The 27970-nt window shown below is 37.1% G+C and overlaps 3 protein-coding genes across 4 annotated transcripts; 2 read left to right on the top strand and 1 right to left on the bottom strand.

Moving 5' to 3' along the window:
• The first annotated feature begins 151 nt into the window (after nt 1-151).
• LOC144661667 (pyridoxine/pyridoxamine 5'-phosphate oxidase-like) lies at nt 152-6309 on the top strand. Its single transcript, XM_078522473.1, has 6 exons — nt 152-494; nt 688-787; nt 2147-2200; nt 2358-2486; nt 4788-4864; nt 6065-6309. The coding sequence occupies exons 1-6, from the start codon at nt 226-228 to the stop codon at nt 6228-6230; spliced, it is 795 nt and encodes a 264-aa protein (XP_078378599.1). The 5' UTR covers nt 152-225; the 3' UTR covers nt 6231-6309.
• A 1728-nt stretch (nt 6310-8037) lies between these two features.
• Nucleotides 8038-20052, bottom strand: LOC144661644 (protein CLP1 homolog). Its single transcript, XM_078522451.1, has 14 exons — nt 19887-20052; nt 19503-19589; nt 18666-18779; nt 15072-15206; nt 14521-14634; nt 14074-14101; nt 12929-12967; nt 12695-12826; nt 12203-12292; nt 11313-11413; nt 10663-10801; nt 9977-10057; nt 9116-9209; nt 8038-8234 (listed from the first exon to the last, which is right to left on the bottom strand). The coding sequence occupies exons 1-14, from the start codon at nt 19911-19913 to the stop codon at nt 8123-8125; spliced, it is 1293 nt and encodes a 430-aa protein (XP_078378577.1). The 5' UTR covers nt 19914-20052; the 3' UTR covers nt 8038-8122.
• A 64-nt stretch (nt 20053-20116) lies between these two features.
• On the top strand, nt 20117-27180 carry LOC144661650 (uncharacterized). 2 transcript variants are annotated; one of them, XM_078522458.1, is made up of 10 exons: nt 20117-20242; nt 21192-21571; nt 21924-21985; nt 22079-22189; nt 23020-23071; nt 23637-23759; nt 24243-24341; nt 24909-24971; nt 25795-25973; nt 26073-27180. In XM_078522458.1, the coding sequence occupies exons 2-9, from the start codon at nt 21331-21333 to the stop codon at nt 25971-25973; spliced, it is 930 nt and encodes a 309-aa protein (XP_078378584.1). In that variant the 5' UTR covers nt 20117-20242; nt 21192-21330; the 3' UTR covers nt 26073-27180. The 2 variants fall into 2 exon arrangements, with proteins under 2 accessions (XP_078378584.1, XP_078378585.1); XM_078522459.1 differs by having other exon boundaries at nt 20119-20242; nt 23640-23759.
• Nucleotides 27181-27970: the final 790 nt, after the last annotated feature.

Raw genomic sequence — 27970 nt, 5'->3', positions numbered from 1 at the left:
GTGCTCGCATGCTCGTGCTCGCACAGAAAAACGCTGTGCTCGCATGCTCGCAAAGACATTTGATACCCCTGGGAAGGCTCAACAGTCTTTCCCATGTCTCCTTGCGCCCCTGAAAATTACGAGGTAGAGCGGCGCCTGGGTACAAGGCAGTCACAACAGCAGACCGACGATACAAACTTGCGTGACATTTCCGTGCTCGAAATCCGTGCTATTTATACGCAGTAAATGAGTGCATCTTCGTTCAGGTTTTGGAGAACAACTAAGTCTGTTCTAAGGATAACTTACATAAGCCGACATTTTAGTGGATGCCCAGCTATGTTACGCAATGTAGATGTCGCTGCCATGAGAATGGAATACAAAACGCCGATCGGCTTTGACGAGTCCGGTCTCGTGGCGAGGGAACCGTTCATGCAGTTTGACGCATGGTTCAGAGAAGCTACGAAGGCGTATAATATCGGAGAAGCTAACGCTATGGTTCTCTCAACCTGTGGACGGTGAGTTTTGAGGTTGGCCGAGATATCAAAGGCATTCTTCGTGTTGTTACATAATTAATTTGTCCCTGTTGCATAACATTGGAACGGCTTGCATTGTGTCCGCCATGTTGGATTTTAAGATTGCCAGCAGGGGTAGGGAAGGGATGCCATTTGTTTTCTTATTCATATATTTGCAACTGTTTTTGTTTTAAAGGGATTGCCGACCGTCAGCAAGGGTTGTGTTGCTTAAGGGTTATGATAACACAGGATTCACATTTTTTACAAATTATACTAGCAGAAAAGGAGAACAACTGGTAAGAGTTACATGATTTTTTACTTTCATGAATATTACAAGTCACGCCACCCCCCCCCCCCCCCCCCCAACCCCACATGTAGGAATGTCACATTTGCTGCTATGATTATAAGGTTACTGAACAGGTTCGCAGGTGAAATTTTTCCAAAATTGTGATAGAAGACGAACATAAAGAATGTAGTCTAGGCTTGCTTTAGCAGAAAAAAAAATCAAAATCTCTTTTCGCTTTAGACTTATCGTAAAAAAACCTTTTTTGCGTGACTCATTATGTGACAGTCCAAAAGTGTTGAGCTGTCAACCCCACTGGACCTCCTGCAAAATTTTAGCGTGAGAGCATTGCTTGTTTGTTGATCTTGCTTGTCCACTCGTCTTGGTTCTTATAATTATAAGCTTTTTAAAAAAATGATGTATACTGTAGGTTTAATTATTTTCTAAAATTATGCGCCCATGAGAATGCGAACCTGTTCAGTAACCTTAAAAGAGCAGTTTTCAGTTGAGTGTCTTGAAACCAAAAGCAAAGTGATTACTCTGGCCAATCACAAAGTATACAGACAATCGGGTCGACCAAGCAAAACGTGCATGAGCAAGTCATGATGGATTTTGGTTTGAATTATGAAAGTGCATGGTGTGAGTTTTTCAAACCAGTCACTTAGCACAGCAATGCAAAACCAAAGGAAATGCAAATTACTTCCGACACTCAAGTGAAAATCACTCTATACCATAAAAGCACTATTAATTCCCCTTCTTTTTACCCCCCCCCCTCCCCCCTCTAATAAGCCTTAGCCCTCTTCTGGAAGTTCAATTTGTTAATAAGCTTCTCCCATCAAGATGTTAAAATAAGCTCAATTTATGACAAGGAAACAAGGCAGCCTTACACTACAGGTATCACCGCGTTACTAAACAGCACTAAAGTTCACTTTGTTTCTTTTATAATTATGTACCCCATCTAATTACCTCTCTTTCTGCATGTTATTCATCCCTAACTATTTAAACAGACTTTGTGCTTTTATGACATAGAGAGATGGCACTAACCATTATAATTTTTTCGTTATTGATTTCCCTTGATTGGAGACTCAGGAAATGGGAGAAAATAACAAATGGTTCAGAATTTTCCGACAGTTCTAATTACCAACTGGAATGAAAGGACACATACAGCTTTAATAAGTCTACAACTTTCGGGAAATAACTTCCCAATTTTTTTCCAACAGAATTTTCCAGGATTTTTGGTTAAATGGTGAGCTCCCCTGGTAGCAGGTCAAAAGGACACTGACCATTGACCTGTACTTGAAATTCTTTTGAAATAATATTTTTTTATTTGTCATGAACACCAACTTCATTTGACCTTCCTTTTTTTTTTCAGAAAGAAAACCCATATGCCTGCTTGTTGTTTTATTGGCATCCCTTACACAGACAGGTACATGTACCATACATGTATTAGTAAAACTGTTGATTTTGTCCAGTATGTTAACATATAATGAGCACTTTCTGTAAATGAGAGATTGGTTAATTTTCTAAGAAATTTGCACAGTTTCTCACAAATTATGTGTTCTTGTCACAACTGTTTCTGATAGGTAAAAATAGAAGGAAAAGTGGAAAAGCTGTCTGATAAAGAGAGTGAGGAGTACTTTCACTCTCGACCTCGGGGAAGTCAAATAGGGGCCACTGTTAGCAACCAGAGCTCAGTTATTGCAAGTAGAGAGGTATGTACATCAGCAACATGGAATCATAAACCCATATTAATTTTTATCTTGTGTTTTGCTGCAGTATCCATCCATCTGCAGTGGGATCAATGAAGCTAGCATTGTAGGCCTGCAATGTGTGCAAAGAGTTACAGCTACATAACATAGTTCTCACCAGGCATTGTGAGCCTCAGAAACCCACAAGGGTTGAAACATGTACACGTGTAACGCGCGCGCACAGCGTTTGAATATTCATTTTGCTAAGTACCATATTTGGAAACACGAAGAATTTGTACACGAATGCTTTATACACGTAATGGCTCACGCAACATAATTTTTGGTTTTGCGGTAAGTTGCTTGAATTTCAACCTAAACGCCGTAAGTTTCTTACAGAAACTAAAGAAATACAGTAAGTGTATCGAAGCGAAGTTCTCCAGACTACTTCAAGAAGATTTTTTTATTTTTTTTATTTTATTTTTTTATTATTAATAATACACAACAAAACTTACAGAACAGTACTTACGTAGATTTACGGGATAATGCTTACAGTAGACTACAATATATTATTACATCACTTACAAACATTTAATTACAGCATTTTGACATAACATTGTCTTTTCCCTATATGTACTTACTAATCATAGTCGCCACATACAATTCTAAAAGCTATAACAGATGTTTAAACGGTTATTTATGTTTACACTCTATTTATAATTTTAAGATTTACAAAATAAAGGCCCATGTTAGCTGAAAATTTTCTAATGATTTTTTTGCAATTGCGATCTCCCTAAGTATTTGCAATTTGTCTTTTACCCGTAGTAGAAAGCTTTGGAAACAAAGTTCATCTTTTAGACCATTTGTGCAGAAAATGTAATATTTCGCTAGTAGAATAAGGTAATTTAGAGGCTGCCAGTGCGATGTCTTTTCAAAAAAGCCGTACAATATTTTACTTTGATCTAAGCGTATCGTTTCGTGCGTTTTCTCGTACCACCAGCTATGAAAAGTTTTCCAAAAGGAGGTCGTTTTGATGCAAGTAACTAATAAATGGTTCAAGGTTTGTATTTCGTTTTTGCAAAGAGGACAGGTATCATTTTCTGAGATACTGTCACGATATAAACTCATTTGGGTAGGTAGTATGTTGTGTATAATTTTAAATTGAAACATTATGATTTTAATTTCTTTTGTAATCTTAAAAGGACGTAGTAAGTAAACTTTCTGAACATTGTTTTCAGTAAAGCCGTGACGCAGAATTTTACTTTGAGAGGTTGGTGGTTTGAAGAGGCTTGTCAAGATAGCAGAATAAATTGAACTTGTGGACAGGGCTGTATTACCGTTTGTTGAGTTACTCTCGATTTGGAAGCGCTGTTTTATTTTATTTTTCCATGCGTTAGGAATGGCGTCGATGAGACCGTAAAGGGTAGTAAACGGCACATTCAGGTTATATTTGGTTTTAAATTCTGCGAGATCGTAGAAATTACCTTGTTCGTCCAATAGATGATGCACATGAACAATGTTTTGAGTGAACCAATTATTATAAAAAACTGGCTTCTTGTCAATTAAAATGTTGCGGTTGTTCCATAGAATTTCATGTCTAAGGTCTGTTTCTTTAGAATCTAATGTTTTAAAATACTGCCAGTATTCCAATATTGACCGATAAAAGTCCGGGAGGTTATTGAGCTTCAGCATTTTAGTTTCGTAATTACATTTTGTTAAAAAAGCAAGGTTGCCATTAAGTCATGAGAAGTAGCCTGGAATAATACTACTTCAAGAAGATGAAACAAGAAAATTTTAATAACCAAATGTAACTTTATTCAACCAAGCTTGTTTAAAAACAAGATTACGCCATCGAGCGCGAGCTAGTGCGCGCTGTGAATTTAATCCAAATATAGTAATTTTGATTGGTTAAATATTTCTCGTGATTTTCCAAATATGGTACTTAGTGTAAGCGAATGTGCAAACGCTTTGTACAATGCAAATCATAGGGAGTTACACGTTTCAACCCTTATGGGTTTCTGGTGCCTTCAGTACTAGCTAAATTTAAGAAGCCAAATAGGGTTGCTTTTGGGATTGTACACTCATGCATTCAAATAAATGTTTGACCAAAATTAGATTGGGGAAAAATCAAAGTCAAAAAAAGTCATTCTTCACTGGCTACACAGCTGTAACTACATGTACCTTTCTTCTGCATGTCTGATGAATGGATGGAATGGTGGATGAAATTTGTAACACTCTTCTAGGTGTGTTTAATATGTTTAGTCATTTGTAGGCTGCGAATCACATCCTGATTAGATTGGGAGTTAATCCTATTAACTGCATTTTAAGGTTTTGGAACTGAAGGAGAAAGAACTTAAAGACAAATATGCTGATGAACAGAAACCAATTCCTAAGCCGGAACACTGGTGAGTCAGAGGGAACATTAACATCAATTTTATGCAATTTAAACTGTCAGTTAAAAATTGGTCAAAGATTGCAAAATTTTTTAAAAGCTTCTTGGTGACCACCTTTTCTCCAGGTTGATGTTACATGTAGTTCTGGGAATTTAGTGTTAAATGCACACTTTACAGTACATTGTGATGATAAAAAGTAATATCAATCCTAAATTGTAGCTGAATATCTACTTTAATTTTTATTATCGATAAGAATTTTTTTTTTACTTGTAATTATTTAAACTTAAGCTACTTGGATCTTTATGTTTAACTCTACTGGTTAGATGATAATTTGAAACTGGAGTTCAGATTTTCCAATGAGATTTAAGGTCGCGCAGGACCCTTGAAATCATTATGTATGTATTTATTTAAAGATTGTGCACGAACTGCGACGACTGAAGCCGACAACAAACGAAATATTCATGACAATGTTTTTCTTAAAGTTCTTTGTACAAGTAATTAGACGGTATTGTTCTCAGCTTTGCGTACCGTGCGCTGAAACAAAGCGAATTATCATAACTAGATTCACAGCTGCGAATATAGCACAAGTCGGTTGTAAACATTGTCTCGGAAGATCTTCGGAAGAAGAAAAACCTGCAATTTTGTGTCCAAGTTTTCTTCGCCTATATAGAATTTCAGGAGTTGATTCGCGAGGAACATGAACTTGGTGCACTCTATTGTGTTATGACAAGAGCGAATTTTGAAATTTCGTTCTCAAAATGAAGATAGCACGTTTCAAAGTTTAGTTTTCACATTTTTACTCTCTTAGAAGCAGATAACTTCTAGCAGTTTTTGAAATCGAAAATTTCGTTCTTGTCATAACACAAAAGAGGTTATGATTCATCTCTAGGTTATACAATCATTTAATTCGGTGCGCTGTTGTAGCCGAAAACTTGGACACAAAATTGCATTATCTGCAGTTAAACTTTTAAGAGCCTGTAGCATTACAATAAACGGTTATCTCTCAGTAAAAGGACAATCATGATGTAATTCCATCATCCCTTAATATCCTTGATAAATTTTAGAGGAATCGATGTTCAAAATGTAGCGAATTAAAGCTTTACAAGATAGCACCCCGTCAAGAAATTTGGCCAATGAATTTATTAATGAGCAAGGGTCCTGCGCGACCTTAAGACTACTAACATTACAATTTCCAATGACTATTTTTTTCAGGGGTGGTTTTAAAGTAATTCCAGACAAAGTGGAATTCTGGCAAGGACAAACTAGCAGACTTCACGACAGGATTTTGTTTCGTAAACCCGAACCAGATGAAGTTATTGATGAGAATTTAACCAAGGAAGGCTTGGATGGTTGGGTCTATGAAAGACTTGCACCATAGGGTGTTAAACTTTAATAACATTATTTTGAAGGAAAGACTTCCACCATAAGGTGGCAACATTTTATAATAATTTATTATTCTTAGGTTGTTTTAACTTATTTGAGACTATGTTACACCATTTAAAAGCATTGTTTTTTCAATTGTGCAATTATACAAAAATCTTTTTACAGGGGCAAGGTTTCAGACTCCAAAAAAGGGTGGGGCAAAAATAAATTGTGACACAGTACCGGTACCTTTTATCCAGTCTGAAACAAATTACTGAAGTGAAAAATAATAGTTAATATGTAACATACATTCACTTTTAAATTATAGGCACTTTTGTAATTACTATTATGGAAAGAGAGAGGTACTGCAAGAGGAGAGTCTCTGCCCAAAAAACAAAATGCAATGACTCACACAAGGGCTTGAACACCGACTGTGTGATCTGAAGGCTAGCACACTAACTGCGAGGCCCTGTGCCCTACCGAAAGCTAATAATATTATTATTAGTTTTGGCATGGTCAGTGTTCAAGACCTTGTCGGGTCATTGCATTGTAGATTTTGGGCAAGAAAAATTTCCTCTCACAGTGACTCTTTCTATCCATGCATCATAAATGGGTACCAGCAAAATTTAATGCTGGGGGTAACCCTAGCCTGCGATGGGCAAGCATCCCACCCAAAAATCCTCCTACACTTTGGTCAGATGCAGACTTGTAATTAGTTTATTAAAAACAAAATCACTTTCATTTAATTAAACTAATTGTAATTAATGACTGTTTCAAAAGGGGTAAACCTGAGCCTCAATGACTTTGACGGTTTATTATTTTTCAGGTTATAAACAAAATGTAAGTCACCATTCTTTAAAACTCAACCGCACAAATAATTTTTCAAGACATTAATAATTGAATAAATAATAATAAAGTTTATTTCAAATTTTGTGTTGGTCACAGACAGTTTTCATTCAATAAAATTAATGATCAATACATACATGTAATGCACTTAGAAAAAGTAATTATATATTAGCACAAATGGGAACTTCTGTTGAGTTGTCTTTGAACATAAAAAGTATAGTATTTACAGAGAGTAAGATATTAGTTTTTAAGTAGTAATATGTCAGTCCCTATTATTTTAATAGGAACCAATTTTCAGAGTATGGCAGTGACAATTTACTCATACTTTTCATTATAAGAGATAAACCGTTTAAAAAGCAAGTATTCATATTGAACATATTCTGCACTTAAAAAAATACACACAAATGTAAAGGCACTTGGAATATACAGTGTGCAGGGTTTTACAGTGAATAAAAGGAATTTGCAAGAATGAGTTGTGAAACACGTCTTGCACTTTCAATGTCCCACTTTCTAAAGCAGAAATAAAATTAATGAACAAGATTTTGTACATCATCTACCCTATGTCATGCCCTGGGGACTTTATCAAGTCACATCAGATTCCCAGGGGGGTACTCCGGGATCAAAGTGACGGGGATGATCGAATGGAGGCAAAACTCAGGACCCAAAAAAATCCCTAAGTCTCCCGACATTACCCAAAAAAATCCCTGGACCAAAAAAACGCCCAAAAAAATCCCTAGTCAAATTACCCCTAAATTGCCAAGGCCGCGCCAAGGCACTTTAGTTTGATTTTAATACCCCAAAAAAATCCCCTATTTAAATCAAGTCACCCAAAAAAATACCTGCCAAATTTTCGACCCCCAAAAAATCCTTTGCACATCCCCGTCACTTGGATCCCGGAGTACCCCCCCTGGGATCAGATTCACTTGAATGTTCCTTAGCAGATCATTTGAAACATGTATGGGTTTCTGGTTGCATTGACAAGTACTGTATGTTTGCACACAGTAATTGTAAGATAAAAATTATTGTAATCACAATCCTCTTCAGTGTGATGCATTCTAAAAGTTATTTAAAGTCCATAAACTTGACATCACTGAGCAGAAAGTATTTCCTTGGCAAAGGTCTTGGAGCTGGAGACAGCACTACCATTGTTTGGCGATCTAAATCAACATCATTGCTGAAAAGGAAAAGAACCAATTTTACCACAAAAGAAGAAAACAGAAACTGTCGCTACAGTGTATTGTGTACTGTTACTAAAAATAAAAATTTATTTTTTATCAAAAACTTCAAGGGAAATTCTAGAGTTCCTTTTAGTTTCTTGACATTCATTTTTAGTGAGAATTATCAGGAATCAAATTAATGGAATATACATGTACATTTTCGTGTCAATATGAAGTAAAACAAAGTCCAAGGACTTTCAAGCTCTAAATTTACTTTTCAAGGACTTTTGTGGTGTGTATACCCAAGGTGTCGAAGCGGTTTTTTTTTGGTCTTTTTTTTTTTTGCAGCGACAGTGAGCGGCGATTGATCGATCACGGCTCGCAACTCTCTCAACAATGGCAGCATTTGCCACTCTCTGTCGCCAAAAAAGGGAAAAAAATAAATCTCTAGCACCCTGGGTAAGGTGTGTATGATCCTTGCACATGACTGAATTACTGCTAAGCAGCTGCTCATTTTCTTTCAGGAAACTAGATTGGGAACGTACAGTACCGCTCAGAAATAAGCGTCCCAAAACATACACGAAAAACGCGTATGCTTTTGCACATACGCGCGTATGCGTATCTGCGAAAAAAAAAAAAAAGTATATGCGTCTGCGTATGTGCGTATGTGCGTATACTCTGTATATGCGTATGCTCATCAGTATGTATGAGCAAGCTTATTGTTTTTTCTTTTCTTTATAGTTTATTGTTCTTTCGATGGCTTGCCATTTCTTCCTTTAGAGATCGCCGATTTATGCAAAATAGAAAGGGAGAAATAACTTTTTCGTTCTAAAGTGATCAGTTTGGCTCTAATTATTTTACAAGCTTGCTAGCACACTAGAAAAAGAGAGCAACTTACACAACAACAAAGCCTATTGTGTTTGTTGTGACCAAGTCTTCTTCTAACGATTCAGCTGCACTCAGTGCTAACACACAGTGCTTCAAGTCACGCCCTGTGAGGAAAACAGTTGATAACCAGCACTGTCAGTGAACTTCACCGTATAACTTTGTCCTACCCATCCACCCAATCTAGCTCCTGGCCTCCAATTACAGTATACCAGTTGTATCTTTACCATGAGTTACATAGTAAACAGCATAAACAACAAACTCTACATCATGATGATGTAGACTATCAGCATGCATGGAAATTTCTTGCAACTAAAACTGTATTTAGCCTCCCATGCAGTTGTTCTTAGGAGTGAAACACGATTGCCCCTAAAATCGACTGCGTGGGAAGCTAACATGTATTCAGCTGTTTTCAATTTACCATGCAAATGATAAACTTCAATTTTCATAATCATACCTGGGAAAATAGATATCACTACACGCAGGTGTACAATGTATATCCAAGTAAAGAAAAATGTTCACATTAGCATCCCATCCAGGGAGAGTAAAAATGCTCCTTAAGTTGCTACAGTGTATGTGTTACTAAAACCGAGGATTAGCACTGACCACATGGACTTCCAGGCTTGATTACGTGTCTTGTCCAAGAACAACACAATGACCCCAGCCAGGGCTCGAACCTGGACTGCTCAATCAAGAGACCAACCCACTAAACCATAAGGCCACCAGACAGGTCTCCCAAGGATATTCCTAAATTAATGGGCTGAGGGTAAAGGTGCATAGAACCAAAATGTTTTCTAGATTTTGTTGAGTGAAGTGAACAAGAATAGGCTAAAATTAATACTACATGTACCAGTCAGTGGTCAGAATAACATACCTGGTTGCACTGGAACCAGTTTGGTTTCATTCTGATCTGGAGCCATTCCCAGTGGAAGACAAGAATCAGGAACAGCTGGAGCTAAAGGTTTCAATTAATGACAGCAAGTTTAGAACACTTGATCACTACAGTTAGCAACTAAAACTGTTGGTTTGCTTGGTGATTCAAATTGCATTTTTCACCATTTTTTCTTTCTTTTCTCTTTTTTTGTAATGAGTCGGAAACATTAATTTTATTATTACTTAACAAGCGGGCAATTTCTAGACAAGTCGATAAAATTGTAACTTGGACTCAGGGAAACTGTTTTCTATTGATTGCTACAGTGTATATACATGTGTGTTGGTCCATTTTTTTTTAGGTTAATTTGTTTCCAAGCTACAACTGTCATGTAGGTTAATCTGTTTCAGCCTGAAGATAACACATTCATCACAACAATTGAATTCATTTTTTTTATGTGACGAAAGTTGTTAATTTTTATTACTTTAATTTTTTAGTTTGAAACAGATTAATCAAGGCTGAGAACAATAACATTTGACCTCAGGCTACAACAACAGCGATGATAACAAACACGACAACAACAAAACTTCTTTCACCTGCAGCTACAATAAGCAATTTAACCACAGTACATTTGAGGCAAAGTTATTATTATGATAATTTATTTATTTTACATGAATTTAACAACTTACCTCCTATTTTAAATATTTTTACGTCTGCAAATCGGACCTCAAAACTGTGTGGATAAAAGTTTCCCTTTATCCCATAAAAGTAGTTTCTCACTCTGCCATCCCTTGCACCCCGTCGAGTTTCTGTACTGCGTACCACCACCTAAATGTTAATAGCATTTTTATTGATCACTAATAGTTGTCTATAATTCACTCTTCAAAAAAACCATTATATTACCTACATGTACGTAATCTGAAAACTTGGGTTTAAAGCAAGTTATCTTACTAGTATGTACTAGAAGTGTTATAAATCAATAGTCAGATTGAACTACATTGTATCAATGTTTTATGATTGCAAGTGTTCCAATAACAACATATCAATAGTGAGTTCAACTACACAACTTATACAGTATGTATCAATAATAATTGCACATATTATTAATAGTTTATACATTTGTAAATGTGGTTATTTAATCTCTTGTAGTCCTTTTTTCATTGCCTGTGTATTTCTTTTTCTCCACTGTCTGTTTTGCTCTTTTTTTAATCAAGAGGAAATATTCGGCTAGGATTTTAGTTGTTCAAGTTCAAAAAAATGGCAATTAGCAACAGTAGCTGTAACCTGAAAATTCTCAATCTCATTTGAGGAAAATTCTGAACAGCAAAAAGTTCCTTACCCCACCAGATTTGGGAAGATGCACGATCTGGACCTTGTTACCAAACTGCTTCTTTAAATCATTGTAGACTCTTTCTTGGTCAAGGACAACTATTACATCCACTAAAAAATACAAGAAAGTCGAAGAATCGTAAATTATGCAATGAATAATGGAAAAATAAGGAAACCAACACCTGAAATTTATACAGTACTGTAAGAACATTTGTTTAAAATTTATGTTGAAAGAGTGCTTTTTAACTTTGAAAAGATACAACATGATAGTGTAAAGCCTAATGCCAGAAAAATACAGTACTCAGTTATCTGAGTGTAGTTTGTCTCCTCGCTGCAAAATCCTGGGCCCCAGCCATATACTACATGTAGCACATCAGAAATACTGACCTGTAGACCCTCTTCCAAAGTAAACATGAACAATTTTGAAATTGAAGCTGTCTAATTACACAGCATGTACTGTACTTTACTGTAGGGTAACCAGTTGGTTATTTGCAAAGCAGAGCCAAGGAGTAGAACTCTGGACGAGACCAAGAACAGATCCAGCTGGTGGCAGGATACTGTAGGATTATTATTTTGATTCATTGAACAGCTCCCCCCAAAAAACCTGGCCAACACTTGGCCGTTTAGTTCTTGGCCAACTATCGGCCGTCTGTTGGCCGTTTGTCAGCCGACTTATTTTGGACAGCTCTACATTTCAATTTGCAGCACCCATAATCACTCACTTTCACCCTACAATACAGCTTGCAATTGCATGTGTTACAACAATGTTAAATCATTCTGACTATCCAGCTATGTCTTTTACACATACAGTCACTTAAATTTAATATTGAAAACTCTTTAAAAATAAATTAATGTGTACAGCATGCATCCCTTGATAATAAAAATCACTGTGCTACGCACCGTCAAATGCTTCAGCCGCATGAACCAGAATTCTGTAACCAGTTCCAGTCACCCAGCCACAGGTGTTGATAATGCAGCCACTTGCTCGAGCTAAAACAAAACATCCCACATAATTATCAGTATTTCAATTCTCCTTGCTGGCTTCATAGATTTTCTATAGATTTTTGCTGGAAGAATATGGCTTTTGGTCAAGATATTTTTCAAGTACAGTACCAGTGCAAACAATTCAAGCAGGGTGCAAATATAATGGATTTTCTGGGTTCCCCTTTGGGCACTTTGTGCCAGCCCAATTATGAAGGCCATTCTCAGTTGCCTTACTTTACCTGCCAACAAAATGTCCAAAAATGTTACTTGCCAATCGGGCAAGTAGTGGATAAAATCCACTAGCCTAACAGGAAATTTTTAGCACTAGCCCCAACTTATTGGACAGGACTGACCAATTCTTTGCACACTGCAACTACCAAGTGCCGACAGCATGGAACACAGACTTGCCTTTCTTGTTCTTCTCAAATCTCTCTTTCGTGACTTCAGCTATTTTGCTGGATATCTTGTTGTACAGCTTTTCATTGGGTCCAGGTGACAAGTGTCCATAATGATAAACCAATGGTGCTTGAAGTGGAAACCCTGCAGGAAAACATTAATAGCTCCACAGTAAACCAACACACCTTCACCTCAGTACTGATAACATTATGTTTATAAGTTACAGTTTCTAAAAGGAATTTTTACCTTCTTCAATGTCAGCAGGTCTCTCAATCAGAAGAGCACCTGTCAAAAGAAAGGGAAAAAATCTAGTAACTTAAGGTGATTCCCAAGTATTGCATTGCGCATCCTTACCGCGCAGAATTTTACGCATAATTAGCGTGCGCACATAAACAAAATGGCGACTTTTTCTATGCGGCTTGGCTCTCTTAGTTCAAAAGTAGCGATCCAAATTATTCTTCCTTTAAAATAAATACAGATCAATTTGTATGGCAGAATAATACATTATCACCAAAAACGTGTACTTTGCCAGTACCTGCAAAGGAAATATAAGGAATTATATGGTAAATACAGGGTCTTCCTGCTCCTAAATGAATACGGTGACCCCCCTTTTTTATTTCAAAATTTAACTTCCCTTAAGGTACATGTAAACAACCAACTGGCAAAGTTTGGTTGGAAATCTATGAGCAGTTCTATTTCAAGGGAATTACCTTAATATGAAATCGAGCCTACTTAAACAGGCCATTTCAGAGTTACCATTTGCCTCCATTTCAAAACGAGTCTATGTGCGAAACCATTCAAATGAAAATGAGTTTTGCCTTCAGGTCCATTTTCATGCAAATCAAACTCATCTTCGTTTGAATGGTTTTGCACGTAGACTCATCTTGAAACAGAGGCAAAGGGTAACTCAGAAATGGCCTACTGTTTAACTGGGTTTTTACAGTTATCTAAGGTCTGTAAGTACAAAGTGTCACATTTTATGACATTTTTGCTCAGGCATGAGCAAAATGCAAAGTTTGGAGATGATCTTACTGAACAAAAACTATTTACTACATCCATGGGTAAAATATTAAATTAAAGACAATTCTATATACTGGTACATGTACATTGGAACCTGAATATGAATGAAGGGCCAAGGTACTGGCAAAATGTGTTCGCTATATAGAGGTTTCGTTATATCAAGGTTCTTTTCCATATATTTTGCTATTACTGGGACGAAAAATAACGTCCGTTATATCGAGGACTTCGTTATATAGAGGTTCGTTAAATTAGGGTTCCACTGTAATACATGTAGCACTACACTATTACGATCTTGTACACTACGTTGTGCATCAAGTTTTAAACATATAATAAAACACAAATGTTGCACAATGTATTTACGAAAAACTTACCCATTGAGCCTGGGATACCAATAAAACCCTGAGAAGGAAAAAAGGTTGCATCATAAGAGTAGTTAACCAGAAATAATTTTTAGTGTACAGAAGTGAGTTCATAATTTATAAGCAATTGTTAAATGACACCGGATAGTGGAAGAAGGAAGAATGGACGTCCACGGTAGACTTGGAGGAGGACGATCGAGGCAGAAATGAAAACAGCAGGGAAGACGTGGAAAGAACTTGAGAAGGCACCCATGGAAAGGGAGCAATGGAAATCTCTGGTCTCAGCCTTATGTGCCTCCTAGGCGCAAAGAGGATTATGTTATGTTAGTTAAATTAATGTTAACTGCTGAAAACCGCACATTGTAAAATTGCGGCGGTGATCTTCACAAAAGTGCACATGGTTGAAGTAAGACCTTGGACTTCAGTTGACAAGTGTATGTTCTTATTAATTACATGTACCTGCCCTACATCCAGATCCACAAACACTGGTCTTCTTCCCATCCTAACAGCATAGTTTAACAGCAGCTGACACAGGGTGGACTTGCCAACATCCACAGGACCCACAACAAGTACCTGGATATTGTCAAAATAATATTAACTACGAACATGATGTGTATTGTGAACATATTAACGACTTACTTTTCTGCTGTCTGATGACAAGCATTGTACATGTAATTTATAAGTCTGAATAGTGCAAAACACTTCTATCAAGTTAAAATAATGATTATAGTGAATATAAACTAATTATAATGTACAATGCACACCGTATATGCACACGGCAGTGCACTAAATTCTAAGAAGCTGTCGACTAATACAGTATGTATAAAAGTTACAGTGTGCATGTCGGCTGTAACAAACTCCTTGATTGGCCAAGAACATGGCCCATGACTCAGTTGCTTAATAGTCCAGAGTTGAGCATGCTAACCAGTTTTCCCCAATGTCGCCCACAGAAACTTCATCTGATACAATTAAATTAATGTAGAACTCAATACATGAACAGTATCTCTCACCCTAGGACCAATCTCAGATTCATCAGTTGAGTTTTCAGCCTTTATTCTCTTTTGTTCCAGGCCCATGTGAAGATTCAGATACATGACCATAGGTGTTTCTTTAGAGACATATGCCACCTCCAAGGGACCAGAGATGTAAACTTGGTTATGGAAGATACTACTATGTATATACTTTATTACTACAGTCGGAGCTCTCATAAGCAAACACCCTCGGATTGCGACAAAAGTGTCCGTAACTGGCGCTGGCCACTTACAAGAATGGTTCATGAGGGGACGCAAGCGGCGTCAACTGTAAGTACTTCAGAGGAATGCTAGGATATTATCCTAGCATTCCTAACATACTTCACACCGGGCTCCTTCGCTTGAGCCGCGAAAGGTGTCATAATCTGTTTCGCTGTCAAAAACATTATTAATCTAATGAAGACCAGAAAAAGATGATCATAATACCGTCGACTAGTAATTTTGTGATGTTGTGATAACAGCGCGCTGTGATTTCGAGTTTTTAAAATGTTGTTGATGTACCTCGGCAAAATCGGAGAAACAAGGAACCAGTTTTAAAGATGATTATTGAATAAAGCGTGAAAATAAACAAATTTTTAAACTAACAACGAAATTAAAATGCACAGCACATTAATGAAATACAGCCGGACTGCTGTATCGGTACACCTTGTTCGATTTTCCTGATCGAGCCTATAAAAAAACTATAGAATTTTCGAACTGACGAGCGCATATTATAGCCGTAAGTAATTTACCAAACTGAATTAGCTGCATAATGAGCAGCCGACAATAAAAGAAAGGAATTTTCCTATGATTTTTTTAAAGGCCAAAGCAGTTTAATTCTTGAACTGCGAGAGTAGCGGCCTTTTGCGTACTAGACTCGTACTGGTAACAGGCCCGTAAAATCACGAAACTGAATCTTAAAGCTGTATCGAAGCAAAGCCTTCAGAAGAAAAACGCATCCAATGGAAAACAATGCTAAATAACGCCGCACTGTTTCCATTTTCAGCATTTTGTACAATGTACAAGTGTTGTGGCAAGCATATGTGTGCAGCCGTCTTCAATAGAAACATGCACATAAAATTATTTTTTGCAGTTGTTCCATGACGCTGCACCACCTAACAGACAAAAAAAACGTTGCCAGCTAATGACTAGTTACTCTTGATAATGTATTCCATTGGGAGAACAGACTTAAAAGTATATATTGTGGCTCGATGATAAGTATCTCCGTGTTGCAGTCTAAACTATATGACCCACCAGTTGAAGGAAAGAACATTGACACAATTTTAAAGCGGAGAAGTATTAGAATTGCAGGTTACATCGGACTGTATGAGGCGCGCCGCCCGCCAGCTCCGATGGAGAAAATATTTTAAAGCGGTGTAGTATTAGAATTGTAGGTTACATCGGACTGTATGAGGCGCGCCGCCCACCAGCTCCGATGGAGAAAATATTTATTAGAATTGCAGGTTACATCGGACTGTATGAGGCGCGCCGCCCGCCAGCTCCAATGGAGAAAATATTTATTACAATTGCAGGTTACATCGGACTGTATGAGGCGCGCCGCCCGCCAGCTCCGATGGAGAAAATATTTATTAGAATTGCAGGTTACATCGGACTGTATGAGGCGCGCCGCCCGCCAGCTCCAATGGAGAAAATATTTATTACAATTGCAGGTTACATCGGACTGTATGAGGCGCGCCGCCCGCCAGCTCCGATGGAGAAAATATTTATTACAATTGCAGGTTACATCGGACTGTATGAGGCGCGCCGCCCGCCAGCTCCAATGGAGAAAATATTTATTAGAATTGCAGGTTACATCGGACTGTATGAGGCGCGCCGCCCGCCAGCTCCGATGGAGAAAATATTTATTAGAATTGCAGGTTACATCGGACTGTATGGGGCGCGCCGCCCGCCAGCTCCGATGGAGAAAATATTTATTAGAATTGCAGGTTACATCGGACTGTATGAGGCGCACCGCCCGCCAGCTCCAATGGAGAAAATATTTATTACAATTGCAGGTTACATCGGACTGTATGAGGCGCGCTGCCCGCCAGCTCCGATGGAGAAAATATTTTAAAGCAGTGCAGTATTAGAATTGCAGGTTAATACATCGGACTGTATGAGGCGCGCCGCCCGCCAGCTCCGATGAAGAAAATAGAATTGAGCAGGATTAGAATTGCAGGTTACATTGCTAATACTCTTGTACTGGTCAGTTTTAAAATTAATCTTTACTTCGACGATACGGCTGTATATTTTAGAGAACGAATAGAAAATGAATGTAGCGAAACAGAATGTATCGGAAATAAAATGAGCCCGCACAAATCTGTGTTTTTGTAACAAGAGTCTGACCAAATGTTACAACAAAATGGAATCTTCAATTTACTGACCATGACCTAAAAATTGTAATGTTTAATGGATTGACTTACCTGGCGACCTCCTTATTAATGATCCATGACGTGATAGCCCGGGCCATGATTATATTTAAAACATTTCGAAGGATAGCGTGCAGTTGAGCGCTTGCCTTAGTGCTGCAGAACGAGTGTCCGGACAACCGACAATTAATTTTCACGGCACAACTGAAACGTACACTACAATATGTCGGAACATATTTAGGATTTTGAACGACTTTCTGCTTGGAAGGCGCCAGCGTGACAGCGTCACCGCAACTCGCGGCTGCAAACTCACCGTAATTTTCACTTTGTAAATCCACATGAATGATCGATCGATAGAACATAGAAATGATCATCTTGCATAAGGCGAAAACAACTTAAATCTTAAAAGGTCGAACCGGTTACGCGACATCAGGGTATCTAGAAATCATTCCTTGCTAGATGAGCTTCTTATGTCTTTCCCCAATTGCCGCCAAAGCAGAATTCGCCGCGAACATTATAATTTATTCTGCCGCCAGAATGGAAATTGATCCATGTAATATAACACAACTGATGAGAAGATAACTCAAATGCTGCTGACAGATTATAACACTTTCGGTAACCGCAAATTAATCCTCTTAAGAAATCAGGAACTTACAGTTGAGGCCGCTTGCGTCCCCTCATGTTGTAAGTGGCTACTAGAGGTGTAGGGGATAAATGGTCGCTTACGGGAGCTTGCCCAGCTAACATTAAATACAGTACTGTATCAATTGGAAATACAAAAAAATACCCGTATGTCTTTGTAGATACTCAACCTCAACCTAATATCCAAAGTTATTTTTCCCCTTGACCAGTGGTGTGTAAGGAGCCACCCTGGAAAGTCTGAAATCATCGGACCTCAAGTTAAACTACACATGCTTGGCATTCAAAATCATGGCTCACTGGACTCTTTGGTGTTTTTCTTCTGGTCAGTTTTTATTTTTTTTTTAGAATCCATCATAAAATTGATCCTGCAACAGAACTTTTGAGAGTTGTTTGTTTTGTCAAGCTTGTGTAGAAAAGGATGAAGACTCGTCTCTATATGAGATTGGGTTTTACTTTAAAGCTATTTCAGTCCAGACTCATTATACTTCACAGATTTTAGAGTAAACTAAACTGTTTCAGGCTTGCAGCCTAATATGAAATTTTAACAGTTTTTGCCAAAACTAAGTAAAGATTAAAAGGATATTTCCACAGTGCATCCATGCCAGGTGAAAATGGCAACCTTTGACCCAGCTTTGAAAGTAAACTTTTTGTTCTTTATGAGCTCAGTTCCAAATACTTCACCCTGACCTTGGAGAAGCTAGAAAAGCAAAAGAAATTTTACACAAGAATTGAACCAAGGATAAAAATGATGTACAAGAGCTACATATAACTTATGAGGGGCGGTAAGGGGGGGTCATGCGCACAGTTCACGACTATTAAAAATGGTAAATCACGTTTCACGGAAAATAACATCATAGACGAGGAAGTCTCCATATCGAAGTGTTTTTAGTCTTGCAAGGACGATTTTGCAAAAATGACTGACTACCTGTTCTTAAATATTTAGCCATGCAAATTGTGTCCAAAAGTAATCTTCCTTGCACAGCAGGTTGGTTTTTACAGAGAAAGTGCTGAATTCTAGTCAAATATTATGATTACACAACCTTATTTTTTGCTTTCACGTGTCACAACAAGTATGTCATTCACAGTTCACGGACAATATTATTTTATAATCACGGATCACGGAAAATAAAAACGAACAATCACGTTTCACGAGAAACCCCCTTACGGCCCCTCAACTTATGTCATCATGTTCAAAAACATTAACTACTGTAAATGCACCTTTTCCAATAAATTTTGCTTTGTAAAATCTTTTGCCAGGTATCTATCTTAAAGTTTTAAAAGAAATTTTTACCCTTTTTAAAACGGCCAAAAAAATGACTGGGTTAATTCCTGCGACCTTTTGAGTTCGAATGAGATATATACAAGTGACATTATTCACAAAAATCACAAATTATATTATAATGCTGTACATGCAGCTTACCACTAGTTCAGCTTTTCCTTTTTCTTCTGGAATTTCAAGTCTTAATTCCGTATCCTTTTCAAGCTTCCATTGCTGCCTTTCCTCTGGCTGAAAAAGAACCGGGAATATATATAAAGGTCGTAATATTGTTTTCAGATTCTAAACTGGTTACCGTTAATATTTAGTCAGTTAGCCTTTATAACAATTTGGTCTTGATTGTGTTATCATACTGTATCATACAATGAGCACGTCCTGATGGCTTAATGTTTTTCTTTGTAGTAAAATCTAGATCTAAGTAAGGTGTATGATGTTACAATAAAACAGTCCTTGCGAAACACGTGCGTGATAACCGCGTTTGAAAATTATTTTGTGTATGCTTAGAACTATGACATTGTCTACACCTACCGGACCTTTCTCCTGCTCCACTTCCATTTTCTTAGCAGATAATGCTTCCTGAGACGTTTCAAAAGTTGTCTTCCAAGGTCATTTCCACGTTTCAAGTTAAAATTACGAGAGAATATACTTCAAAGTTCATTCATCAACTCAGCCGTCCGCCATCTTTGAAAATTTCCTCTCTTCCCAGTCTCTGACCGAACTCTCGAGACCTTGAAAACGAGGCTGCCGTTCACCCGCGTTTATGGCGGGAAAAATGTTTTCGTCGACAACAAACCTTCGGTTTGGCGTAAATTTTTTCGCTTTTTTCACTCCTCTCCAGTTTATTTCAACAAATAACGACAATAGCCCCATTATTCAGATGCAAGGTAAGAAATAGTGTGCATTCTCCTTTAGGGGTCAATTTTTAACAAGAGTGAACAGTTAAAATATTAAATTTATGTCGACATTCCCAGCTGACTAACAAATGTTTATACCTCTGTGGTTTATTACACCTCTGAAGCAGTTAAAACTGATATAAGCTTAGCTTACATAAGCTTATTATATATAAATCACCTTTAAATTTCGCGTGAACTGTGCTTCAAACTAGAAAAGGCTTCTTTAAAATATATACGCTTTCTACGTAGACTGTAAACAAACTTTTATTTTCGGCGGTGGAATAAATTAACAAATATTAAAAGTAAAATAAAAAATGACTGGTACTGTCTGATTGACTGACTGACTGACTGACTGACTGACTAATTGACTGACTGACTGACTGACTGACTTACTGACTGACTGACTGACTGACTGACTGACTTACTGACTAATTGACTGACTGACTGACTGACTGACTGACTGACTGACTGACTGACTGACTGACTGGCTGACTGACTGACTGACTAACTGACTAATTGACTGAATAAATAAATAATATCTAGTGTGATGATATGTGCTACATGTGAGCATAGTCATGTCTGGGTAACTTGTAAATTATTTATAAGCACAAGCAAACCTGTATTTCTCCAGCTCATCAAGTCAACTTTTTTAGGCAGGGTGGCCCAATCTGCGCTTGGCTGGTATCAACAGGGGCCCTGCGCAAATTATGACTACATTATAAAAAAATTAATATGTACAAGATAAAAGCGGGTAAAAAAGTGCTTAAAAATACAAATGAATTATAATTATTTTAAAAATTAAGAAGAAAATGGGAATTTATAAGGATAAAAAAACTACTGTCTAAAATGAAGTCTAAGAAGGTTCTTAAACGTAAAGCTTTTAAATGATAGCAGCCTACTTTTCAGTTTATGAAATAATATTTTTTTCTTTCTTTTTCAGAATTTCCCGAAATTGGATGACCTTTTTACAACCAGCTATAGTTGTTTCTTTAAATCCATGAGTTAAAAATGTCTGGCTTGCAGAGCGTCAAAGCTTGGGTCCATCTGTATTTCTTGTTTGCACTCCAAGACCATTGATCATGTTACATCTTTTCTGTAACATTATATCTGACTTGAACACATATGCGATGGAGGTCATAAACTATTCACTGGCTAAGATGGTGCTTGGTAGTCATTGTCTGGTACAAGGAATCAAGAGACTTGATGGCTTTGGAGAGAGATTATACAGTGACCTGGCATTTGTTGTAACAACAAAATGGAAGCTCCTTTTGCTGTTATTCACAATACTGTATGGTATCTTCAGATTACTACAAAAAACACGTAAGTGGTGGTTCAGACCTGGGTTTCAAAAATGAGCCAATCACATGCAGGTGGCAAATTATATAGATGACTCATATTGTGAGTTACGTCAGAGCATGGTGTATCCTGAGGGAATTTGCAAATGTGGCAGTTCAGAATTTTTTTCCTGTATTAAGAATAATTTTTTTTGGAATCATTTTAGATAATGCTTATATAATATAAAAAAAGGATGAAAAAGAAAAAATAATTGTCAAAAAGTTGTTCAAAATATGCAGAACATTTAATTGTGATTAATAATAAAGAATTTTCGGTGTCCATCAGTGGTAGCAGTTCTCAGTTTTTTAATTTCGATTTTAAAATTCTAATGTTTTAGGTCAGGAAGTCAAGCCTTCTGAAGATACATTTCTTCTGGCAAGATTATTTAATATGATCAAGGTGTGTATAAAAAATGGTATAAGCTTTCACATGCACAGTCATTAATAACTGATTAGTTGAGAAGAAATCTTGACAAATTTTATTCTGTTATAGAATGCTCATAAGCCTGGAATTACTGCAGATGTTATATCCCTTATGGAAAAGCACCACATAGATGTGAACAGAAAACACCCAAAATCAGAATCTGGTTTAACTTTGTTTTTGGTAAGTTGATTGTTTCCCTTTATGACTAACTTGGTGAAAAATTGTATAAAATTTAACTTGGGGTGTAGAATGGCTTAATTCGAGACTCGTCGAAATGCTGAGACCCTTTTTAAATCAGCGCCAGTGGCTGTGCTATTCAAAAATTTAAGTGTGAGACTTTAACAGCGCTTTGTAGCCCTCTGTCTGTTCTATGCATTTTACTAAAAATTATTTCTAGATAAATCGGAACTGCAATTTATGACCATTATATAGAAAATTATAATATGATTTTTCTTTGTTTAGCTGTTGCTTTGTGACAATTCATTCAGAAAAAACTTTTGCTTTGCTTGTTAGATTTCGAAACTCAAATTGCAATTAATTTGACTGATTCCAAAACCAGCTTTAGTTTTTTCAAGCTCGAGACGCTAAATTAAATAGTGTCCCTGATTAGTAGGTCCTATGGTCAGCTAGAAGAGCAGACACAGTTGTTATTGTTATTATTATTATTATTATTATTATTATTATTATTATTATTATTATTATTATGATGATGATGATGATGATGATTATAATTATTATTATTGTTATTATTGTTTTGTTTGTGAAGCCATATTAGATTTGGAGTTTCCTCTAAAATATGCCTAGGCTCATTATATTTCAAGTACCAACCCCTTTTACTGTGCACGGATAATTCAGAAGAAGATTACTTACAAAGCACATTTAAAGTCTGAAATTAGTTTTCAGTTACAAAGAAAAACAGACCCATTCCATCCAGGTTATACACCTATTTAAATGACTGCTATGGTTTGTTAAGGTCTGAGAATAACCAAGTTCCCTAATTGTGTCCTCAGTGTGCGTGCTTGAGTGGTGACAGCAGTCTCATAGCATACATGTTGAATAAAGGTGTGTTTATATTATTATGTATGTGCTTGATTATATAGAACACATACAAATTAATGTAGTTATTCTAAAAGAAAGGAAATCATGACCCGAAAACTCCCAACATTTGTATCTCTTGAGCAAATTACTTCCTTTATATATAAAAAAGCTCTCCAACTGCCTAGGGATAAGGAGTTATTGAAATGTTTGTAAAAACATATCAGGTATGTGGGGTATAATTATGTCTACAAAGAAAATTGTTTCTTACAGGTTACCTTTAGTCTACATTGAAGCAGTTGTGTGACAGCCATTGAGGCCTTTCTAAAGGCCTTTAACTTTCTCAGCTAATGAAAAAGTTTAAAAAATAATGTTACTTGTCCATCAGGCAAATGATGGACAAAATCCCTAAGCCCAACAGATAAGTGCACAACAACAATGTCCCACTTGCCCAGATTAATTAGGAGTGTTCAACAAAAGTTCTAAAAAATATTCAATTATCACTTTGTTATTAGCCTGTGTTCAGGCAGGAGAGTGAGCAGTTGTACACAGGCTATTTGACTACATGTTTTAAATATGGTTGTTTCACAAGCAGGTGCAGATGTAAATTCAAACACAGCTTGCAAGGACAGTCCCCTTCATCTTGCCAGCTTTTGCTGTGCCACACAAGATGTCAAAAATGGTCTTGGAGTTATCACCTCTCTGTCTGAAGCAGGTACAGTGCAGCTAACAGTACAGTATGTAAAACTGAGGCACCCAAATAACAAGTAAGCCCTAAGTATACTCGCTGGTAACATGAACTTGTTAATCAAAACAACGCAGCACATGCAGAGGGCTAGTAGTGTAACATAGCCCTCTGCAAGCTTTGCACTCCTGCACGCATTGCATGCCCCTATTGCTGTGCAATAGCCAATTTCGATATAATTTATAAAATTCAGCCTAAAACAAAAGACCTCAGGACCGGGCTCCGGGGACTATACTATAGAGTTTGTTGGGTTTGTTCCCCAGTTTGGGCGATTACCATTATTTACCAAGTACCCATCATTAGGCTTAACAAAGGGCTACCGCTTAAGGCTCTACACATTTTGCGTGCCTGTAATTTTAGGTAAGTAATTGAATTCCAATTTTAGTTGGCCATACTTTGATTGCTATGTTTACTCTGTCTACAAAAAGTGCTTTATCCATTTTACCTCTGCAGGATGCAACATAAATTCTAAAAACTGGCTTGGTAATACTCCTTTAACGATCGCTGCATCTTCTGGAAAATGTAAACTTGTCTGCCATCTGATGTCCCTAGGTAGGTTTGCCACACAGCATGGGGACCGCTTAAAACAAAACATAGATGGCCCTATGATGATATTGTAGAATGCAAATGTTGCTCGATTTTTGGCATACGCAAAAGCATGTCCAGTAGATAACTTTGAATTAGTTTTCTAGAAAACCAAAACCCGGCAAAGTAATTACATCAGAATCAGAAGACAGCATACTGAAATAACGCTGTAAACCAATTAAAACTCGAAGCAAGAGCATTAATAGGGCGCCAACCGCGGGAAGATAATTGGACGAGGCTTTTGAACCAATTAAAGAATTCAGCTAAGAAAACAAAATTCCTATACGTGTCCAAAAGTAGCAAACTACATAGTAACCCTAAGAAATTGCGTCCATGGACTGCTTAGTAGAATTGCTGTTGGAAAAGAGGAAAAATGAATCTTTTCCGGAACGAGAGTATTGAAAGTAAGAGTTTTACAGCCAGCAATGGCAATGTGGCAATTTTTTTTTAACTTCTTAGACAAACATTAACACTACTAATTTTAAAGGGATTGTTTTGAGCAGATAGAGTAATAATTACATTTTGATTTGTTAGGTGCAGATAAAAGTATCTGCAATAATGACGGAATTTACGCCATGGATTTTGCGATAAATGCTGGTAAGTACTGCATGCAGCTTGTTGTGTGGTACATGTAGAGGTCATGCTGTTTCCTGTTGGCGCAGATTCGGTTAACACTCAATGCTCTTAGAGTGCTGTTTACTTATCCTTTGGAATTTGGTGGTACTCAATTTCTAGTGGTAGAAACTTTTCGTCGTTCTATGATCTTCTATTTTTGCCGGCCATCATCGCGCGAAAAATCATGGTTGCAAAATTTAAGGTCAAATAAAGGTTTCTTACCCGAACCATATAAAAAAAACTAATGAACTTCACTTGGATGTTTTTACTTTTTTTTATCTTTTTCTCATGACCTTTGGTGCTGAAACTGAATAATTTCCTGTTTATCAGTCAATCCGTTATCAAGCAGACTAGTATATTTTGTAAACTTCCAAGTTATTTAGATAACCTTTTATCATCACCTTTTTTATTTTTAATTTCTACATTGATTTATCATATAATGACAGGCCGGGGTAATTTGTGATTCGAAGTAAGTTATTCCAACTAAAAATGTTGAAGTTAAAAAACTTTAACTGAGAAATGTAAACGCGGAAGGCTTCGGAATGATAAAAATTGCAAAATAAAAGCTCTGAGTGAGCGCAGCGCATGCAGGGTATGATTTCACTCTCCATCACGAGTATGCCACCTTGGCTTACAGGTTCAGTTCTGCTGCAAACACTATTCCAGACCGGGATTGACCAACCTTTATTACTTACAATGAAGTGTATACCCAATTTTTGGCTCTCCTTTTTTGGCAAGCAAAAATAAGATTAAAGAACGACGTAAATTCGCTTCTTTAATTCTGCATTGAACACAAACTACACAGGTCATCTGGATGCAGCAAATTTGTTGGCAATTGACGTTCCAAACCCCCACGTTTGGGACATCGTCGAACCTCATACTCCCCCACGAGTCAAGCTTGGCCTTCAGAGTCCTTCCAAACAGCATCTGGTGTTTTCGTCCTTCCGAAGGAGACGCATGGATTTTAATACCCTTGCTAAGTAAAAGACACTTCATGGCATTTCATATACAGTATCAGATCATGAGGCGGTAGGGTTGAATTGCACTGTAACAAAATAATTGCGGAAAAGTTCAGTCGTTTGGCAACACGATTAACGCACGCGTCTGGCAACGTGCGATTACTTCTGTAAAATCTTATAAGCTGACATCGTCGCGTTCCATTGTTTTACAATGTCTTAGTATCAATTCAATTACTTGGCACGTTTTAGTGCGCGCTATACTGCGTTCTTATTGGTTTTGATGCCAGTCTGTTATGATTGATTTGGCGAGATTTTTGTTGAAGTAAATAGAAAAGAGAAGAAACTTTATATGGATAATAAATTAAGTTGAGAATCCTTTGATACAAAATTTATCTGTTACTTTACTTAACCAGTAAACCACTGGCATGACGGGGTTAAAGAATAATCTTGCCTTTAATCCATCTCAGCCGAATCCTAAATAAAATCTTGGCGCCACGTGCACCTCTCTTAAACTTAACAATTTTTCAAGTTACTGTTACGACATTAGTATATATTGTATATCTACTTCCGCGTTCATAAATCTGGTAGTTTCTCGACGAATACGGTTTTTATCCTATTCGTCGAGACTAGTGTACCATTGAAATCAACCAAATTAAACATAAATGGAAGTCTTTCACGATAAGTTAACTTTTCCTTATCCATATAAATGATTTCACAAAGGAATTTTGAGGCTCTGCCAACAAGTCGCTAATTGAGTATGCTATATGCTTGGGTTTATAATCTCATTTTCTTAGCTTATGATATTTTCTGGTTTCTAAAACCACTCTAGATTTTTTTCACTAGGATTATCCATTTTAGACTGGCTAGTATTTTAATTTTCAAGTCACTGCTATTGTGAAAATATCAAAGTCGGTACGAGAAAAAGGCACTAATTCCAGCAAATACCACCAGAAGGGTATAATTCTTCTGTAAAGACAGTATGGAGAATTTTAATGTCCATTTTATAAAAATTGCAAGAGTTGCGGTTAGGTACTACTTCCTCCCACCAGCTTCTCGCTCGGCTCTGCGCTGCGTGGGTGTTTTTTTTTTCGATTCTCTACCAGCCAGACTGGTTTCATACCTTATACCTTCGTGCAATAAATTTTGCAACACTGTGAAATCTGATAATTTAACACAACTCAGCTGTAAGTTCTGTTATGTCCAAAAGGATTTACTGCACGGTTTGTTAACAACCCTTGTTTGTCGTTTCTTATGCGATACGCAAAACCTCAAAACACAAGCACCACTTATCACCGGAAATCAGTCCTCGCTCTCATATCGTTCTCTTACCCCACCCATTATTGTGACTGCCTCTCGCAAGATTTTGTGGCAATTGTGGCCACCCAGTTGAAGTGACGAAATCACAGGCGCGTCGTTGCAAAAGGTGCGGTACATTTTGTTCTTGTTACTTGTATAACTTCAGTTTGATTATCATAGCTATGTGTGGAATCTAGTACCCTGACGTGCAAGTATTCAGTTTCCTTGGTCCTTGAGTTCATTTTAAAGAAAACGTCTGGCATGTTAACTCTTGCATCTCAGTCCATATGATATTTCAGCCAGTGTGTCAACCAGCTTGTTAACTTTGTTTGCGATTTTAAGTTTATAGAGCGATCGTTAACTCTGTATACGTCTGGTAGTCTAATATCAGTGGTTAAACTTTGCCTTGTCAGTTGAGGCTATCCACGTGAAATTTACTGCTAACGCGAAGAAAGAAACAAAATTGTATTTTGGAAATACGATAAGCAGGTCAAATAATATGAGTATAACAAAGTCTCGTCACGGCACTAAATTGGGGAGAAGGGAGCGTTTTCTTCAAGTTGTGAAGTTGAAAAGAGTTTCATAAGGTTTGATGGCAAAACTGATCCCTGACCATGTGAGTTTTTAAAAGCTTTTTGAAAATACTTTCATGTCTTAAGCTGGAACATTGTGGTCATTCTTTACTTTTTGATTCGTTCTTTTCATTTATAGAAATACTTTTCGTTG

This window comes from Oculina patagonica, chromosome 7 (assembly GCF_052425735.1).
Source record: "Oculina patagonica isolate OP01 chromosome 7, crgOcupat, whole genome shotgun sequence".
Classification (NCBI taxonomy): Eukaryota; Metazoa; Cnidaria; class Anthozoa; order Scleractinia; family Oculinidae; genus Oculina; species Oculina patagonica.
This window is presented reverse-complemented; position numbering and strand designations above follow the sequence as displayed.

Excerpts from the sequence above, each read along its gene's own strand:
- LOC144661667 (XM_078522473.1), top strand. The coding sequence starts at position 226 with ATGAGTGCATCTTCGTTCAGGTTTTGGAGAACAACTAAGTCTGTTCTA. Across the intron at positions 2,487-4,787 it reads CAGTTATTGCAAGTAGAGAG|GTTTTGGAACTGAAGGAGAA; the intron begins GTATGTACATCA and ends CTGCATTTTAAG. Across the intron at positions 4,865-6,064 it reads ATTCCTAAGCCGGAACACTG|GGGTGGTTTTAAAGTAATTC; the intron begins GTGAGTCAGAGG and ends TATTTTTTTCAG.
- LOC144661644 (XM_078522451.1), bottom strand. The coding sequence starts at position 19,913 with ATGGAAGTGGAGCAGGAGAAAGGTCCG. Across the intron at positions 14,635-15,071 it reads AATCTGAGATTGGTCCTAGG|GTACTTGTTGTGGGTCCTGT; the intron begins GTGAGAGATACT and ends GACAATATCCAG. Across the intron at positions 11,414-12,202 it reads TGCGGCTGAAGCATTTGACG|TGGATGTAATAGTTGTCCTT; the intron begins GTGCGTAGCACA and ends TGTATTTTTTAG.
- LOC144661650 (XM_078522458.1), top strand. The coding sequence starts at position 21,331 with ATGTTACATCTTTTCTGTAACATTATATCTGACTTGAACACATATGCG. Across the intron at positions 22,190-23,019 it reads CTGGTTTAACTTTGTTTTTG|TGTGCGTGCTTGAGTGGTGA; the intron begins GTAAGTTGATTG and ends TTGTGTCCTCAG. Across the intron at positions 23,072-23,636 it reads AGCATACATGTTGAATAAAG|CAGGTGCAGATGTAAATTCA; the intron begins GTGTGTTTATAT and ends TTGTTTCACAAG.